Source organism: Rhincodon typus, chromosome 5, assembly GCF_021869965.1.
Source record: "Rhincodon typus isolate 14 chromosome 5, sRhiTyp1.1, whole genome shotgun sequence".
Classification (NCBI taxonomy): Eukaryota; Metazoa; Chordata; class Chondrichthyes; order Orectolobiformes; family Rhincodontidae; genus Rhincodon; species Rhincodon typus.
Window position 1 is genome coordinate 98912800 of NC_063336.1, and position 18598 is coordinate 98931397.

General features: G+C 39.9%; 1 protein-coding gene across 1 annotated transcript in view; it reads right to left on the reverse strand.

Annotated features, from left to right (window-relative positions):
* The window catches only part of LOC109931853 (peroxidasin homolog), a 235116-nt gene that overhangs the window by 70829 nt on the left and 145689 nt on the right, over positions 1-18598 (reverse strand). Inside the window, exons 5-9 of the mRNA XM_048597105.1 lie at positions 14941-15012; positions 12528-12599; positions 10790-10959; positions 9066-9183; positions 4033-4202 (exon numbers count right to left, since the gene is read on the reverse strand). Of these exons, the coding sequence (XP_048453062.1) occupies positions 4033-4202; positions 9066-9183; positions 10790-10959; positions 12528-12599; positions 14941-15012 (602 nt within the window). The remainder of the gene's footprint in view (positions 1-4032; positions 4203-9065; positions 9184-10789; positions 10960-12527; positions 12600-14940; positions 15013-18598) is intronic.

Sequence of the window (18598 nt, forward strand, 5' to 3'; positions counted from 1 at the left end):
CCTCTCACCCACCTTCCTGCCATAATGGAACACCCTACTCCCAAATCCTCTGCCTCTGGCACATCTGCTCCCAAGACGGGGTGTTCCACTCACGCACATCCCAGATGTCCTCCTATTTCAAGGACTGTAACATCCCCCCCCCTCTGGTGATCAAAAATACTCTCAACCACATCTCTTGCATTTCCTGCACCTCTGCCCTCACATCCCCTCCCCCCCCAACAAAAACAAAGACAGAATCTCCCTTGCCCTCACATATCACCCCACTAACCTCCGTATCCAACGTATCATTCTCCGCTACTTCCGCCACCTACAATCTGCCCCCACAACCAAAGAGATATTTCCCTCCCCACCCCTATCTGCCTTCCGTAGGGACCGCTTTCTCCACGATTCCCTTGCCACTCCACACTCCCCATTAATCCCACCACCCCGGCACCTTTCCCTGCAACCGCAGGAAGTGCTACACCTGCCCCTACACCTCCCCACTCACCTCCATTCAAGGCCCCAAACAAACCTTCCATTTCAGACAGAGGTTCACCTGCACATCCGTCAACTTAGTCTATTGCATCCACTGTTCCCGATGTGGCCTCCTGTACATCGGTGAGACCAAGTGTAGACTTGGAGACTGTTTCATAGAGCATCTGCGCTCTGTATACGACAAATGTCAACACCTTCCGGTCACCAACCATTTTAACGCCCCCCCCCCGCAACTCCTTGGGTGACATGTCCATCCTGGGCCTCCTTCGGGGTCACAATGACACAATCCACAAACTGGAGGAGCAACACCTCATATTTAGCCTTGGGAGCCTACAGCCTGAAGGCCTTAACATAGAATTCACCAGTTTTAAAATCTCCCCACCCCTGGCCTCATCTCATATCCAAGCCTCCCTCTCATCCTTGCCTCCTTGACCTGACACAACTGTCCATCTTCTCTTCCACCTAGCTGCCCTTCCAATCCCACTGACCAATCCCACGACTCCCTACTTGCACTCACCTATCACCATCCCACCTATCTTCTCCAGCCCCACCCCTCTCTCTATTTATTTCTGAGCTCCCTGCCCCTTCCCCATTTCTGAAGAAGGGTCCCGATCCGAAATGTCAACTTTCCTGCTCCTCTGATGCTGCCTGGCCTGCTGTGTTCCTCCAGCTTGATACCATGTTGTCACAGCCCTTATCTGGATTCTTTGACTTCTCCTCCTGTTTCCACCTGTGGCTTTGTGACCTTGTTACCACACAGGCAGGAAAAATCCCTGGATATACATCATGTAATACCTCAGTTCCCTGACTTTCGCTGGCTTTTCAACCACAGTAGACATCAATCCATCTGTGATCCAGCTATATCATGACCAAGGATCAACTCTATTGCTGAAACCGAGAATTTCTCTATTACTTGTAGCACCATGTCATCACATTTTACCGGACTCTCCCACCTCACTTTATATAATGGAACCACTGATCGCCTCACCATGAATTCCAAATATTACCATTTTTTCTGGCAACACTCCTTCTAATTACATGTCTCCTCATCTCTCAACATCAAAGATTGACTTGACCCCCATATCTCTTAAAATCTTGATTTCTTTACCACGTCCTCTTGACATTCGTGAGTAAAGCTTACCCATACAAGTAAATTGTTTAAAGAGATCTGGCACTTTCTTCTCAACCAACTCCCGATCAGGTTGAATACTCTGGTGTAGCTTTTTAGCTTCTGCTGTGCTTATCCTGTTTTCCCACATCCACCTTCCCGGTGTTTTTCCTAAACCACCGATACTGTGACTTCATGTGGCCTACTTTATTACAATGAAAACACCTGAGCTTTTTTACTTCTCTTTGCACCTCATGGGTTTCCTTTTTACCCTGTGATAAACTATCTTTACTATCTTCAATGAGATTTCCTTTTCCCCAATTTCTAACCCTCACAGATTGAAATTGACGTTGGAAGCCAAATTTTGGTCAGTGAATCAACTCCTAATCATCGGCCATTTCCGCTGTTAATCTTGCAGTCTTAACTCTCTGTGCTTCCACATGAGATCTCACTACTTCAGGGAGTGAATTTATGAACTTCTCCAAAATAATCATCTCCTGAAGAGTGTCATATGTTTCATCTGTTTTCACTGCCCTTATCCACGTATCAAAATTACTTTGTTTGATCCCTTCAAACTCTTTGTACGTCTGACCAGGTTCCCTCCTCAGATTCCTAAAACGTTGTCTGTAGGCTCTTAGCACTAGCTCAAATGCATTTAAGATGGCATTTGTCACTGAATCATACTCCCCAGAGACCTCCTCTGATACTGATACAAATACCTCACTAGCTCTACCTACCAACTTCGTTTTGATCAACAATACTCACATGGATACTGGCCATTTCAGTTGTTTAGCCGCTTTCTCAAATGAAATGAAAAAGGCTTCTCCATCCTTCTTGTCAAACTTAGGCAATGCTTGAATATATTTAAACAGATCCCCACAAGGCCTTTGGCTATGATGGAATTGCTCTCCATCACTGTCCTCATCACTACTCCTATCTTTCACCTGTAGCACCGCCATTTTAAGTTGACTTTGGTTTTCAGTTCCAACCTCTGAAGTTCAAAAACTCTCACTTTTTCCCTTTCTTCTGCTAGGACCTTCCTTTCATTTTCTTTCTCCTATGCTAGAACTATTTTCTCTTTCTGTTATTTTTGGTTTCAATCATAATTCAAACTGTTTCATTTCCTTTTCATGGTCAAACTGCTTCACTTGCAATTGAATTTTCGCCATTTCCAATGATTCCTATGGCATTTCCAGCAACTGTAAATGTCGAGCTATTGCTGCAATTACCTCCCCTTTTAGCACAGACAAAGGCAACCCCGCTCCAGCTTGTCTGCTAATTCCAAAAGCTTTGCCTTGCTCGCTTTTTGTAAAACTCCAGAATTGACTTCTTCCATCCCCAGGAGACTCTCAGCGACCGAAAGAGCCATTATCACACAAGGCACAACCTTTTAAACCAACCAAATGCAACAATCTGAAATTAAATAAAAAACAACAACACTCACCACTTTGAATCCAATAATCCTAAACACAACCTGGAATTCGAGATTTGATCCTGGATGAGCCCCACCTTTGTTATGGATCAGACCAAATCCTCTCAAAATATATTAAGAAGATAGCCTAGACCTTAACTTTTTCTTATTTGAAAGGTAAGTGTAAGGCATTGTGTTCCAGATTCAACTTGACTGGTCGAACTATTCGACTTTAAGCAAGACACATTTTATTTTTACCCTGCAGTTAAAATACAGACAAAATAAAACTAAAAGAATTGGCTTAACTGTAACTCTATATCAAAATGCTTAACAATATATATATAAACTTCTGCTAATTAACTGTTCCAATGTAGTAACATCCCATAAACACATCCCTGGCAAAGGCAAATTCGGTAAAATAGATTGTCTCAATAGATTGTGCAATTCTAGCAGCAGGAAGAGAACCCTAGCATTGACCTGTAAAAGAAAGGGGAATAAGACCTTCCACATCCAGGTTCAAGACCCCAGCAACTGTTGAAAGCTGAAACTAAAATTTCTGGTTCATTTGAACTTGACCCACCTATTTAAGCTACTTCTATTGTTCAAACTTCAAGAAAAAAATCAAAAGCCTCACAAGCTTTTTACTTTATTGGCTTTGAGCAGCGTGCTCACACCTCTGTCCCAACCTTTCTTTATTAAAAAAAACAAAATACACCCCTTAAAGTCACAGTATTGTCACACTAGGATAAATTTTAACTCATTCCTTTCTATAAAGGAAGAACTTTAGAAGTAGCTCTGCTTTTAATTCGAGTCCTCACTTGGGTGAATGAGTAGAAAGTGACTGAGGAAGAGAGTAAAGAGACAGCATTGCGTGAAAACAATCTTATCTCTCCTGTTAGGTACTTACATCTGTTAAGAAATAAGCACCAATGTAGTTTTTCATTCACCTTCTGTCACCTCTCCTCAGCGACACTCACCCACTTCATAAGCCCACACACAACTATCATAAAGCAGCAGGATTTAAAACAAGAAAGCTTACCTGGTATCTCAAAGTACCGAAGAATAACTTCAGGAGTTTTCACTTCTCCTGCTACATTTTTGGCCATGCATTGATAAACTCCTTGGTCATCCTCCTGAGTATTCTGGATCATTAAAGTGCCATCATCCAGTAGGTTTAAGCGTGGGTTGTATTTCATATCTAAAGCATTACTATAAAGAAACAAAAGCATCTATCACCAAACAACTGCAAACTTAAAGTATTTATAATTCTTTAAATCCCACTAAAGAAAAACAAGATGTTGAATCTCAGTAGTAGCTACACCTACACTAAGTGCACTGGCTGATCACAATCAGATGTTAATTGAGTTATCCACAATAAACAAATTCAGGAAAGGTCAGCAATAATATTTTAACATTTAACTATCAGAGGGAAACAATTTATTCAAATATTTTCCATTCCTTTGAATTAGTGAGATTTCTCTGTTTCAAAATTGCAAGGAATTACAAGCATTGCTTTGTAGGCATTTTGATCCACATTCAAGACATCGGGTTTAATGTTGGTGTATTTTGAAATTACCTCAAACACATAATAAATATCACAGAATTAATGGATGAAGCAGATAAAGTAGAATTAAAATTAATACATGATTAAAAGGTGAATAACTGTCATATACACAGACTCAAAATTATACCATATTTCATTTGTTTGTCATGATGTGGAGGTGCCAGTGTTAGACTGGGGCAGACAAGGTCAGAAGTCATACGACACCAGGTTATGGTCCAAAAGGTTTATTTGAAATCACAAGCTTTCGGTGTGCTGCTCCTTGAAGGAGCAGCGCTCTGAAAGCTTGTGATTTCAAATAAACCTGTTGGGCTACAACCCGGTGTTGTGTGACTTCTGAGCTCATTTGTTTGAGTTTTCTATCAATGCAAAAAAAAGGACCATGTGGAAAGAGAGGAAATCAACTTCTAGGTTTCTATTTGCCACAGAGCGGAGTGCACAGGATTTCTGAACCTGTGGTAAAAACAAATCCACGACTTTTCTAATTCAAAATGAAATATTTCAAGGGAATTATTTTCTTTGAAATATATTGTGAATTTGTAGCTTCACACATGCACTTTAAACTTGCACTGTTTTTTGGTCAACCAATAACCTCAACTACTCAAAAGATTATCTTGTTTGGTACAATTTTGCATTCCATAGAAAGTATTTATGGGATCATCAGTCGATTATCTGTATGGGATTCAGAACGTGCAAAGCAAAACAATCACAAAGTTGGGAGGAGGATGTTGGAAAGTAAGGCTTTCAATGATTCATGGGTGCCAATTTTTCTATTGGTTGAAAAAGTTGGCCAAAGTACTAGCAGAGCTTGCACTTTGAAAAGTGCTTAGGGATCTCTCACAAACACTTAAAAACAGCAGGTGGTGTCTTGATGATCAACAGATTGCTGGAGGCAGCAATCTTTACAATGTAGAAGCTCCTCAGTGCTACACTGAACTGTTGGGTAAGATTTTGTGCTGAAATCTAATTCAGGACCTAACCCAATGATTGCACTCTCTGACATAAGAGTGCTCTCAACTGGGCAAAGTTGACACTGCTTTAATTTTCTGCACTTGAACTGGGGATGAAACTACAATTCCTTTAAAACAAAATGCATTGTAAAGACTTGTCAATCTTGTAATCGCGATGATTGGGTTAATGCTGATGACCCAATTTCATGATGTTATGAAGACTTAAGACAGTAAAGCCAGTTGAACTCTGGATCTCAATGAAGACAGATTTACCATCTAGGTCACGAAGCTTTAGAAACAATGTCTACCTTGTATCTGATTGCTGTTATGCAATAAAAATGCATGTTGTTTGAGAAAAGGATCTTTTTCTGTGAAATTAACTTGTTTTCTTCTACCGCGTTAGATCAGGTAGGTCTTTTTTATTATTTATTCATTTGTGGGATGTGGGTATCGATGGCTGGCCAGCATTTATTGTCTGTCCCTAGCTGTCCTTTAAAAGGTGGTGGTGAGCTGCCTTCTTGAACTGCTGTAGTCCACTTGCTGTGGGTTGACCCACAGTGCCATTAGGTAGAGAATTCCAGGATTTTGTCCCAGCGACAGTGAAGGAACGACTTACATTTCCAAGTCAGGATGTAATTGGCTTGGAGGGGAACTTGAAGGTGGTGGTGTTCCCATATTTCGGCTGCCCTTGTCCTTCTGGACAGAAATGGCCGTCAGTTTAGAAGATGCTGTCTGAGAATATTGAGTGAATTTCTGCAGTGCATCTTGCAGATAGTACACACTGCTGCTACTGAGAGTCGGTGGTGGAGGGAGTGGATTCTTGTGGATGTAGTGCAAATTAAGTGGGCTGCTTTGTCCTGGATGGTGTCAAGCTTATTGAGTGTTGTTGGGGCTGCACTCATCCAGGCAAGTGGGGAGTATTCCATCACACTCCTGACTTGTGCCTTGTAAACAGTGGACAGGCTTTGGGGAGTCAGGAGTTGAGTTACTCGCCGCAGTATTCCTAGCCTCTGACCTGCTCTTGCGACCACTGTGTTTATGTGGTGAGTCCAGTTGAGTTTCTGATCAAAAGCATAGTTGACATCACGACACTGTACACAGCAGTGCAGATTGAAGTTTGATCTAGTTGTACAGAATAAATATAAATCCAGAAGAAGTTTCAGTTACTGATTTATGAGCCTTAACAGAAATTTGCGCAAACAGCGTGCAGCTGTTTGTGGTATGTCATGGTGAGAAAGCAGAAAGAGTCACAGAGAATCCTGACAGGAGAAGATCAACCTTATCATAGGAGTTTTGCATAAACCATTTAGTTTATATGGTATTAAATCACTGAAGTCACATACGACAAGCCAACACAAAGAGAAAGTCACAGAGAAGTTATTAAGAATCAATATCAGTACCATGGAAGAAGAAAGCCTTGTACACGCAAGCAGTGCCCAACTCTTAAAAAGACAATGCAGTATTGTAGGACAACAGGTCACTTCCAGAAGATTCACTGAAGTAGGACATAAAGTAACAGGAGGTCAAATAGCTCCCCTCACAAAGTGACCATAACATGACCAAGTTCAATGTAGTGTTTGAAAGCAAAAAGCATGAATCAGCTGCTAGAGTTTTAGATTTAAGTTAGGTTGACTTTAACAAGATGAGACAGAGACTGTCCACAGTAAATTAGAAAATGTACTAATGGGTAAAACAACCGAGGAACAGTGGAGGATGTTTAAAGAAACATTTAACAATACAAAACCAGTTTATACCCCCAGGAGGGAAAGTTCCAATTCACAGATAAAATCAGCCACGGGCAATTAAAGAAATAAGGGACAGCATAAAACTAAAAGACAGGGCTTACAAAAATGCAAGAAACAGCACAACTCCTGAATGGGAAAGGTACAAAGACCAGCAGAAGGCCAAAATTCAGCTTAAAAGATCTACCAAAAGGGATTATGAAAGGAAACTTGTCAGGGACATCAAAATGAATAAGAATAAATTTTATAGTTACGTAAAGGGAAAAAGGGTGGTCAGAAGTATCTGACCATTGGTGGGGACATTGTCAAATACTGTGGGGAAATGGCAGACATGTTGAATAATTACTTTGTCTCAGTATTTACAAAAGAAAACCAGGACAGCTTGCCAAAGTCCCAAGAAAATTGATAGTGGATCGGGATCAGGGACTGAATATAATTAATGTAAGTAAAACATCAGTAATGAGGAAATAAATGGAATTACAGAGTGACAAATTCCTGGGACCTGATAGTTTTTATCCAAGGGAGTTAAAGGAAATTGGGGAACACATTGTAAATGGCCTAAATATAACTTTGCAGAATTCCCTAAATTCAGAAGTCATTCCTCCGGATTGGAAAATTTCATGTCACTGCACTTTTTAAGAAGGGCAAAAGAGGGAAATCATGGAATTACATACCAGTTAGTTTGGGGAAGTTGGTGGAGACTATAATCAAGATTGAATTCCATGGAATTGAAGGCAAATTACTGCCATGACTGGGAAATTGGTTGAATGGCAGGCAACAGTAAGTAGGAATAATGGATAGGTACTCGAATTGGCAGGATGTGACCAGTGGTGTCTCATAAGGATCTGGGTTAGGGCCTAATTATTCATATTATTTATTAATGACTTGGAAAATGGCATCAATAGTCATACATCAAAATTTGCTGATGACAGAAATATAGGAGGCATTGTAGACAGTATAGTCGATGGCATAAAATTACAAAGGGCTCTTGACAGACTAAGTGAGATAGACTAAATGGGCAAAACTGTAGGAAATGGAGTTTAAGCAAGTGCAAGGTTATCCATTTTGGACTGAGAAAACAGCAATCAGGTTACTTTTTTTTTCCGGAAGACTGCATTAAGCCTCATTCTATCTGATTATGTCATAAAGACTTGGTTGGGAAAAGGTAGAACAGCTCTGGATGTTATGGAAGACAGACCATCTAGGTCTTCTCATTGTTTAAATAACAATGTCTATCTTACTCATGCAACATGGATCTGATTGGTATCATGGAATAAAATACATTTTGTTTAGAACAAGGGTCTCTTCTCATTAGTCTAGACTACCTGGGGGTTACCCCTACCACTTTAAACAAAGTAAACCTTGTGGACTCAGAACGGGGGATACTGACAGCTATCTGTCCAACCCTACTTTGGTAGTGATTGACATCACATGCTCAATCAACTATTAAATGCTCTATATTTTGTATGCAAATAACCCATTTTTACACTATACTATTTGAGGAGTGAGGATTACATTGTTATCATGAGGTAATGATCATAAATGGGCTGTTTTTCCTAGTGATTGTCCCTATTGTAACTGGCAGCTGTTTCCACTGAAATAGCAGCAGTATCTCACAAAAGTACACTGACTCTTACTGTTTTGCCAGGCCTCATAATGGGACAAACATCTAGACAGTTGTTCCAGCCCAACCTCTGAAACTTGGGCTGCAAGCACAGTGTATATGAGTGGGTTTATGACTGAGCTGTTTGAAAACATTAAGATAAAACTTCCATTTCATTCAATACCCTTGCAAGCTGAGAGCAGCACATCTACTTACTTGTTCCGCAGCCATATTATTTCAGGTTTTGGATTACCCTCAGCTCTGCAGGTAAAGTACACAGTGTTCCCAGATGTCACATCTGCATCCTGTGGCTGTGTCGTTATTCGTGGCTTTTCTACACAAATTGAAAATTTATTTTAAAACTGCTCCCAAAATCAAGAGGACTAAAAATCACATTTTACATATTACTCTGCATTCCAATATAGGTTACGTCTGATCACAGTTCCATCACCTTCTTACACAACTGGATGAAAAACTTTGTTCCTGATTTACAGCATCTGCAGTTCTTTTGGTTTTGATCTGAAAAACTTTGGTTATTCAGCGTAACAAAAGTCAACAGCAAACATAAAGCAAAGCTTTATAAATTTAAAGCCACAGTGTATCCATGGGCCATGAAAAATCTCAGCATTATTAAAATGTTCAAGGATTACAGCTTTGTCAGTTAATTATGCTACAATACCAACTTTACCCAGCTTTCTTTTTAGGAAAAAGGACAAGGCAAGGACTGAAGTCAAAGCAGCCTAAGTTTTGAAAAGAACGGATGAACATAAGCATGACATTTTATGATGACGAACACATTGAAAATGGTCAACCAAGCTCTGTGTCATTAGCACAGCAAGTAAAATATTGGGGAATGGTGCAACATATGGGAGAACAGCTGCTTCAAAAGCAAAGGATGGTGGGATGTGATCGAAGCTTATGATTCTCAGTACCAGTGATTTGTCATCTTGTTTGCATTATTGTAGGGCAAGCCAGTGGCCAATTCTTCAGAGAGGAGGTAATGAGGCAAAATCCAGAAGAAATCTAACAACAATGCCTTGCATGTACATCGGACCTTTGACAGAGAAGAAAATATCTCAAGGTACTTCACAGTTCATTGCACACTCCGTGGTATAGACAAGTAGCCAGGAAGATGATGAGCTGCTTATTCACAACAAGTTCACAAAAGAAGATACTTAAGAAGCCACTACGTCAAACTGAAACACACAATTATGCGCAAACTTTCCATTTTTTTTTCACTCTGGTCTTTTGTCTCCTTCTCTTCATGCTCCTACTGAACATTCAGGTCCCTGAAAATGTCATATTGCAACCCTAAATGTCTCTCCTATTTTTCCAAAATCTGTCTCAGAACCCATCTTTTTCACCGACCCTTTGGACACTGCTCCTCACCTTGTCCTTCCTGACTCAATATCCATTTTCCTTATCAGAAACAGAAACAGAAGTTGCTGGAAAAGCTCAGCAGGTCTGGCAGCATCTGGGAAGAGAAATCAGAGCTAAAGGACCCGAAACATTAACTCTGATTTCTCTTCACAGATGCTTCCAGACCTGCTAAGCTTTTCTAGCAACTTCTGTTTTTGTTTCTGATTTACAGCATCCGCAGGTCTTTCGGTTTCCATTTTCCTTATGCCTGTCTCTGAAGTATCTTTATGTGTTCCTAAAGCAAAGATGGCATATCAATGCGAGTCGAACAAGTGTCTGTCAAACTGCTTTAAAGCTAATAAAGTCAGAGGTTGCTACGTGATGACTATAAACTATCAGACACCAGCTTATTGGCAAAAAGTTCATTATATGGGGAATTTTGGTTGCAAAATTTCTAAGTATTACAAGATATAAAAAAAAAATACAATTCAAAATGGGAAGCTGATGGTAAACTGATGTTCGGTAATATAACACTTGTACAGCCATGTGGTTTATATTGATTTGACCAAGGTGAAACTCACCACAGTTAAATTCTTCTGGAGTAACTGTGGCAACGGACCTTCCCTGTAGCCTTTTGGGATACTCACAGGTCGCTGCTGCTTGTGTGTTACCAGATTCCACATATTGCTGCAACATCTCCGCCAACCACATTAGATCGCAGTTACAATTCAGGCTATTTGAGTCCAATCTCCTATTAAAAAGAAGTATCTTCAAGTGAAGACAAACTGTTATTTTAAACACATTGCTTTGTATGAATAACTTAAAAGACTGGTTTATAAAGGCATGAGTTCTTGAAAAGTATTGTTCCTAAGTCAAACAAAGACATACACACAATGTGATAAAAGACCATTTTACTTCGTCACTCGATGTATATATGTCTTCAATATGAACATAACAATATAAAGCTCAAGAAACAACTTGGAATGTACTTTCAAAAACAAAACTGAAGTCTTAGCTAAATCAAAATCGACATAAATCCCAAAATTGCTGGAAAGATGAAGCAGGTCTAGCAGCATCTGTGGAGAAAAAGCAGAGTTAACGTTTCGGGTCCAGTTTAGCACGGTTGCCTTCAATACTCAGAACTCTGAGTATAGGAATTGGGATGTTATGTTGAGATTGTACAGGCATTAGTGAAGCCTCTTCTGGAGTACTGTGTCCAGTTCCAGTCTTCCTGTTGTAGGAAAGATATTAGTAAGTTGGAGAGGGTTCAGAAGAGGTTTACCAGGATGTTGCCGGGAGTGGAGGATTTAAGTTATAAGGAGAGGCTAGGACTTTATTCAACGAAGTGCAGGAGGTTGAGGGTTGACCTTATAGAGGTTTATAAAATAATGAGGGGTATAGATAAGGTGAATGACAGGTGTCTTTTCCCTAGGGTGGGGGATTTCAAGACTAGGAAGCATATCATAGAATCCCAATAGTGTGGAAGCAGGCCATTTGGTCCATCAACTCCACACCAACCCTCCAATAAGCATCCCACCCAGACCCATCCTTCATGTAACCCTGCATATTCCTAGACATTAAAGGCAATTCAGAATGGAGGGATATTGGCCAAGAACAGGCAGGTGGGACTAGATTAGATTGGGAACATGGTCAGAATGGACTGGTCGGACCGAAGGGTCTGTTTCAGTGCTGTATGACTCTATGACCCGTTTTCAGAACAAGAACCATGTTCCAGTTTCCACAATTGTTTGTTTTTTTTTTCTTCAATATAACTCTAGTATCTGAGAAACACTCCATTAGTATGACTCAATAAGATACCCGCAAACCATCTGCTTTATTTTCAGTTACCAGGTAAATACACAGGTGTGCTGTTTCCTGTTCCTGGCTGCCAGGATGCAACAACTATAGGAATCTATGATGGAGAAGGCCCCAGGAATGTAGAGGAATCCAACTGATATTTCATTCATTTCAGTGTAATCTGCAAAACAACTGTGGAACCGCATTTATGAACGTGCAATGTGAAAGATTAGGATTTCCACACTGTGCTGCATCCCAAGAAGTTCAACATGACCAGGAGCAGGCACAGGAAGATCTGCCCTAGTATCTTTTGATTTGATACAATGCGCATGCGATTTATGTGAACACCTTCAATCATCCTGTTCCCTCTTCAATAATAAAGCAACTAGACTGGCACTCCACACCTTATGCAAACGATGACCATTGATTAGTCACAAAGCTTGCTTGTACCAAATTGCTCCATTAATTATAATTCTTCCCGCTCCCACATCCCCATAAACAAAGTTAGTTTCTCTTACTTACAGTCTTTTCAATGATTCTAACTGACTGAATGTTCTTGGTAAAATCTGCGACAATCTATTGTTGTGCAAAAATCTGTAAAACAAAATATAACATCAAAATATTATTTCTCTGTAGACCTAGTGCACAAAAGGTATTTGCTTGTTTTACAGGAATGAAGTCACTGTTCAGCAGTTGTGAATTGAGCAATAGGCATTTAGCCAAAGCAGATACCTTGGTTCCTTTTCAAAATTCAAGTAAATAAAGAGAAAAAACAGATGCAATACATTGTACACAAATAACTTCTTCATGGGTCAAAAATAAAACAGAATTTCAGTAAATAAGCAATTTGTTTGCACCAATAAATTACACCAATAAATTACCAACATTTAAAAACTCTTCGAAAAATTTTCATAAGAATTTGATGTACATAATTTGCTGCATCGTCAGCACTTCCTTCAGTTCATAACACAGGGTATATAACAGTAAATGGACAGTTCTAAATTTTAACCAATTGTAAACTTAATATTGGCATTCATATTGATAGGTAACCATTTTGTGTAATCAGTGGATGTTTTTGTGATCAGCCAGATGTAAGACATCTGCCTGAACAGATCATAGAAACACAGAAAATATAAGGCAAACATGAATGTTAATTGGCCCGTGATGTCTGCACCAGTTGGGGGAACTGCTCAATATTTACCAACACAAATTGCAAAGAAATTCATGTAAGTACTGTTCCGCTTGAAGAGTCATGTTGTTTTATGTTGGTGTGGCGCTCAGTTCTTAGCTAAAAGTCCAGATTTGGGTTTAGCAAATGTGCAAAAAATATTGCTGGAGTCTAGCTTCCCACTGTCCATTGGCCTCTATACCCATTTGGGCACCAGGTTTCCATAGACAAATGGGAAAAATTAAAGTGGTCAATTACAGGACTACTCCTCCAAGTTCCATTATGAAGCAGGCAGTAGACTAATTAACCAGCAGCAACCTAGTTCCAACCTTCCAGTTCCATCTTTGGGGAAGTCAGTACTAAACAGACAGACATGAGTCTCCACTCCTCCTGGCAGAACATGGTTTGAACATTTCACCACGTAGGCACTATATGTCAAAAATGCCATCCAAGCATCCAAAATAGGAGAAATAGATAATTAGGCCCCTTGAGCCTGCTCCCCATTTAAAAAGATCATGAATGATCTGTTTGTGGTTAAAATTCGACATTCCCAACTTCCTCCAATAACCTTGATTCTCCAGATTAGTAATAATCTATCTGCCACTGCCTCAGAAGTACTTAATGACCCTACTTCCATTGCCTTCTGGGGGATTATGATGAAAAGCAAAATTTGCCAAAAATGCTTCAGAGCGTTGTCACCATCCCATGATCAACCTAATGAGAAGCTAACCAAACGAATTCATAGCTTGGCTTTAGATTGATACATAGGCCTAGTGAAGGCCCACTGAGGTGGACTGAACTACTAAATTGGGTTTATTTGAATACACCTTACACACTAGGAATTTAATCTGTATTAAGACACGACTGTCATTGCAACAAGAAATACCTGAATACTTTTCCAACGTGCCACCAAAAGAATGGTGCCAAGTTAAAGTTGATATCAACCTGAAACTAAAGGCATTGGTGTCCCAAAGGAGTTACTGCTACTTTTTTTAAAAAAACAGAAGACAAGTCACACTGTAGATTTCGGGCAGTTGAGGTTGGAATAACATTGTTCATTCCTCACCCTCTAAAGTCAATCCCCAACTGGTAATCAGTGCTGTGACTGATGAATTACATTGATAACACAGCTGTTTAGCTATATCAAAGACATTCACAGGACTTTCACACTAACTTGCTGTAAAACTCTCAATCCTTTGAAAGCAAAATGATTTTGTTAGTACTCTAATAAACATTGTATCCTAAACTGCAGTAAGAGAGCAGCTTTTATACATCAAGGTTAGTTCTTGCCTGTCAAAAATACAATAAAAGATGAATGTTTAAGGGCTTAAACACAAAATATATGACATGCCTACATTTTAAAGAGAGGTTTGAGGCATTAATAGTAGCACAACATATTTTACCTTCTATTTTTGTTATTTCCATTTATTCATCAACACTAATGCTGTCTGGTACAGCTCCAGAGACCACAGTTCTACCTTACAGGCAGCTGCATGTCTGAGACAGCTGTACAACTTGGTAAGCCCAAGACAGAATATCGGTCACGAGTTCAAATGAACAGGAGTTACTTGGGAGTGAATATTGTTGCGGTCGCTCCACATACTCTTAAAACAAATCTCTTTCATTTTTAACAGTAACCCAGCAAGTCTGTCATTTCCAATACCTCTGAATTGGCCTCATTTTACAACCAGGTTTGGCTGTCAATACCCTTTAAAGTTTTTCTCAAGTGGTAATATATTAAATGTATTAGGAAATCGCGGCACTTACAGCCTTTCAAGCTTTGGAAGATCACTGAAGGACTCAGGTTCTAAAGATTCAATTTGATTGAAGTGGAGATACCTATTTAAAAATAAATAGAAAGTCCAGGTAACATTGAGATTTTCAACCAATTGAGAAAGTAGGTATTCTAGCATGGCTTATTTTACCAAAATGAACAATTAATAGCCAATGACTTACTTATATGTAATTTAGGTTTAATTTTAACATTCAATAAAGCTATATAACACCAAGAAAAAGTTTTGCTAAATTCACATACAGTAGTCTCTGTAAAACTGAATAAACTTAAATTAACCACAAGCAACAGTCAAGACAATCTCTTCCCTTAGCCCCATCATGTAAGATTGCATGATTTCTCTACATTTAAATTAAACTAAGCATAAAAAGAAATCTCAACAATGCTCTCACCGGTGGTACACTGTGCAAAAACAGTATCTATTTTGTTTGTGCTTTCAATATAAAATTTCAAACCACGACTTCTGAAACGCAAACTGGTTCATTATAAAGAAAAAAAACTGACACTCAAAACAAAGTGCTTCATTTTGAAGAAGGGCTGCACATGAATACTTCAGTAAACCCAATGTCTAATTTTATTAGTGAGCCTTTTAATGTCACTGGAGATATGCATCAAAAGTAGAGATTGCATGATCTGCTGTTTCCAGCAGACAACAAGCTAGCATGGAACAGGTCTCAGGACATCATGCCTATACCTAACCAGTCAATTCTGTCCACTAACATTAAATTTAGAGGGTCAACATAACTGAAATTTCTTGAGTGATGCATTTCAGGAAGCATCATTCCACAGTGGAAGTGTGGAATTGTGAACTCATTTTTTTGTCTCAATTAGGGATCATCAATGAAGGAGATGCAGCAACACCCCTTAAAACAGCGAGTTACTGAGTTACATGGGAGAAGGTTTTCAGGTCTGATCCCTGATCTGACTTTAGCTGAGGCAGCAGAAGGAGCGGTTCAGTTAGCGAGTTTTACGAAAATGAGCTGCACCAGCCTTTCTCTGTTGTGCAATGCAAAATCCAACAGTAATGGCAATCTCATTCAGGCAAAGATCATAAAGGTGGTTTGAGAGAGAAACGGAAATATTCCACTGCTGCAACGGGTCATGTTCTTCTACAGGGTCAGGGTAGACATAACTTTACTCTGCAAGAGTACTTCTTACATTGGGCTGAGAAAATACTCAATGCTTAATAAATCAAACTATTTTAATAGGACACACTTCAGATCAGCCTAAATAATCCTTAGTTCACATAGTAAAACCAAACAAATTCCTCCAAGAATCTTGCTCAACAGTCAAGTAGTCCAAGGAAAAGAATAGTTCCCTCCCCCTCTCCTTATCCTCAGACCTCGTCTGAAGACGGATTCTCCACAGAAGCTTAGTGACCCCACTTATTAAAAAGGTACCGAGACATTTATACAGTTAAACAGTGTAAGAATGTTAATTATCAATTATGGGACATAATTATTTTGGAACGCATACACAGACTACACAAGAAAGGCTGTAGACAACTTGTTGAAAAAGTCTTTATGATACACTTTATAAAATTGCTTATATTTGGGCCACTCCAGAGAAAATACGATTTCCGCAACCACACAAAATGAACACAAATCCTTGAGCTGACATGTGGATTTGACCAGCTACAAACAAAGGCCATTTTGGGCAAATAACTCTCAGGATGGGAATCATAATTCTTTGAGACCACGTGTGGAGGCAGACTTGAAAACAGGGGGTGTTTCTGTTTAGGGATGAACACAGTTTCTTGTGCATTGTTCTTCTTCATTTTATGTGCAATTCTCTCTCTGCATCTCTGCAGCATCAGCCAACATACACTCATCACTCCCTGGAGATGTCAGAGACCAGGCAAAGACCCCAGTACCACTGTTCAGCGACGCCTCCTGAGAAGTTCTACTGAAGGCTGTCCAGGAGAGAAAGTTTATTTTTCCTTAGGGGTTGGCAACAAGTGACCATCCCAACTAATGAAGGAAGCCTACAAAAAGGTTTTGGACATCAGTGCCCAAAGGTAGGCTCAAGAGAAACTGGTTCAAATGCCACAAAGACGATGAATATTCTGCTGCACTCCAGCAGGGTATGTACCTCTCTACTCAACGTTTCATGCCCCAGTGAGTCAGAGTTGGCACAATAAGCATGCCATTGCACAAAACTGTCAATGACAACACTGAGTCATAGAGTCAGATAGTACAGCACGGAAACAGATCCTTTTGGTCCAGTTCGTCTGTGCTGACCAGATATCCTAAACTGATCTAGTCGTATTTGCCAGTATTTGGCCCATATCCCTCTAACCCCTTCCTATTCATATACCCCTCCAGATATCTCTTAAATGTTGTAATTGTACCCATTTCCAGCACCTCTTCTGGCAGCTCATTCCATACATGTACCACCCTCTGCGTGAAAAAGTTTCTCCTTTTAAATCATTCCGCTCTCACCTTAAACCTATGCTCTATAATTTTGGACTCCCTTAACCTCGGAAAAAGACTTTGGCTTTCAACTTATCCATGCCACTCATGATTTTATAAACCTTCTATAAGGTCACCCCTCAGCCTCCGGTGCTCCAGGGAAAATAGCCCCAGCCTATTCAGTCTCTCCCTATAGCTCAAAGCCTCCAACCCCAGCAATATCCTTGTAAATCTTTTCTACACTCTTTCAAGTTTAACAACATCTTTCATAAAGCAGTGAGACAAGAACTGAACACTGTATTTTAAAAGTAGCCTCACCAATGTCCTGTACAGCTGCAACATGATGTCCGAACTCCTATATTCAATTCACTGACCAACGAAGTCAAGTGTGTCAAACACCTTCTTCACCACACTGTTTACCTGCAACTCCACTTTCAAGGAACTATGCATCTGCACTCCTAGGTCTCTTTGTTCTGCAACACTGCCCAGGGCCCTACCATTAACTGTGTAAGTCCTTTCTTGATTTGCCTTCCCAAAGTGTAACACCTCACACTTATCTAAGTTAAACTCCATCTAATCAAGGTCCTGTGCCAGGTAACTCTATCAGATGCGATCAATGTCTGTCACTTCATTTCATTTATCGGTTTAGAACCATTGATACCACAGTGATGCTCCCTTTCACACCACTACCAGAGCTTACACTTATAACAAAAAAGGAGCTACAGCACGCTCAGAAATTTAAACATCATCAGCTCAGTGGCCTTTCATACCATGAAGGGAATGTGCAGCATCTAACAGCATTTCACCAAACCATTACCTGGAACATGGACATATCATAAAAAATACACTGAAAAAGAGTTATCTAGACTCGAAACATTAGCTTGCACTCTCGCCACGGATGCTGCCTGACCTGCTGGGCTTTCCAGCATTTTTTGTTTTCAGTACAGATTCCGACATTTGCAGTAATTTGCTCCTATCACAAAAAAAATTGGCTTTGGGATGAACACCTCATTGGTATTTCAGGCACACCCATCACTTAATGCTTTACTGGTTTTCATTAGCTCTAACCCCTTGCTGACATTGAGACACTTTTCAATCAGAATCCTTTAACTCCCAAATTCCCCAAGCTACATTCTACTTACTAGCAGCACATAGACGATCACAGCTCTGGGGATTCACATCTCCCTGTGCATTCAAAGATACAGATAAAGTGCTCACATAT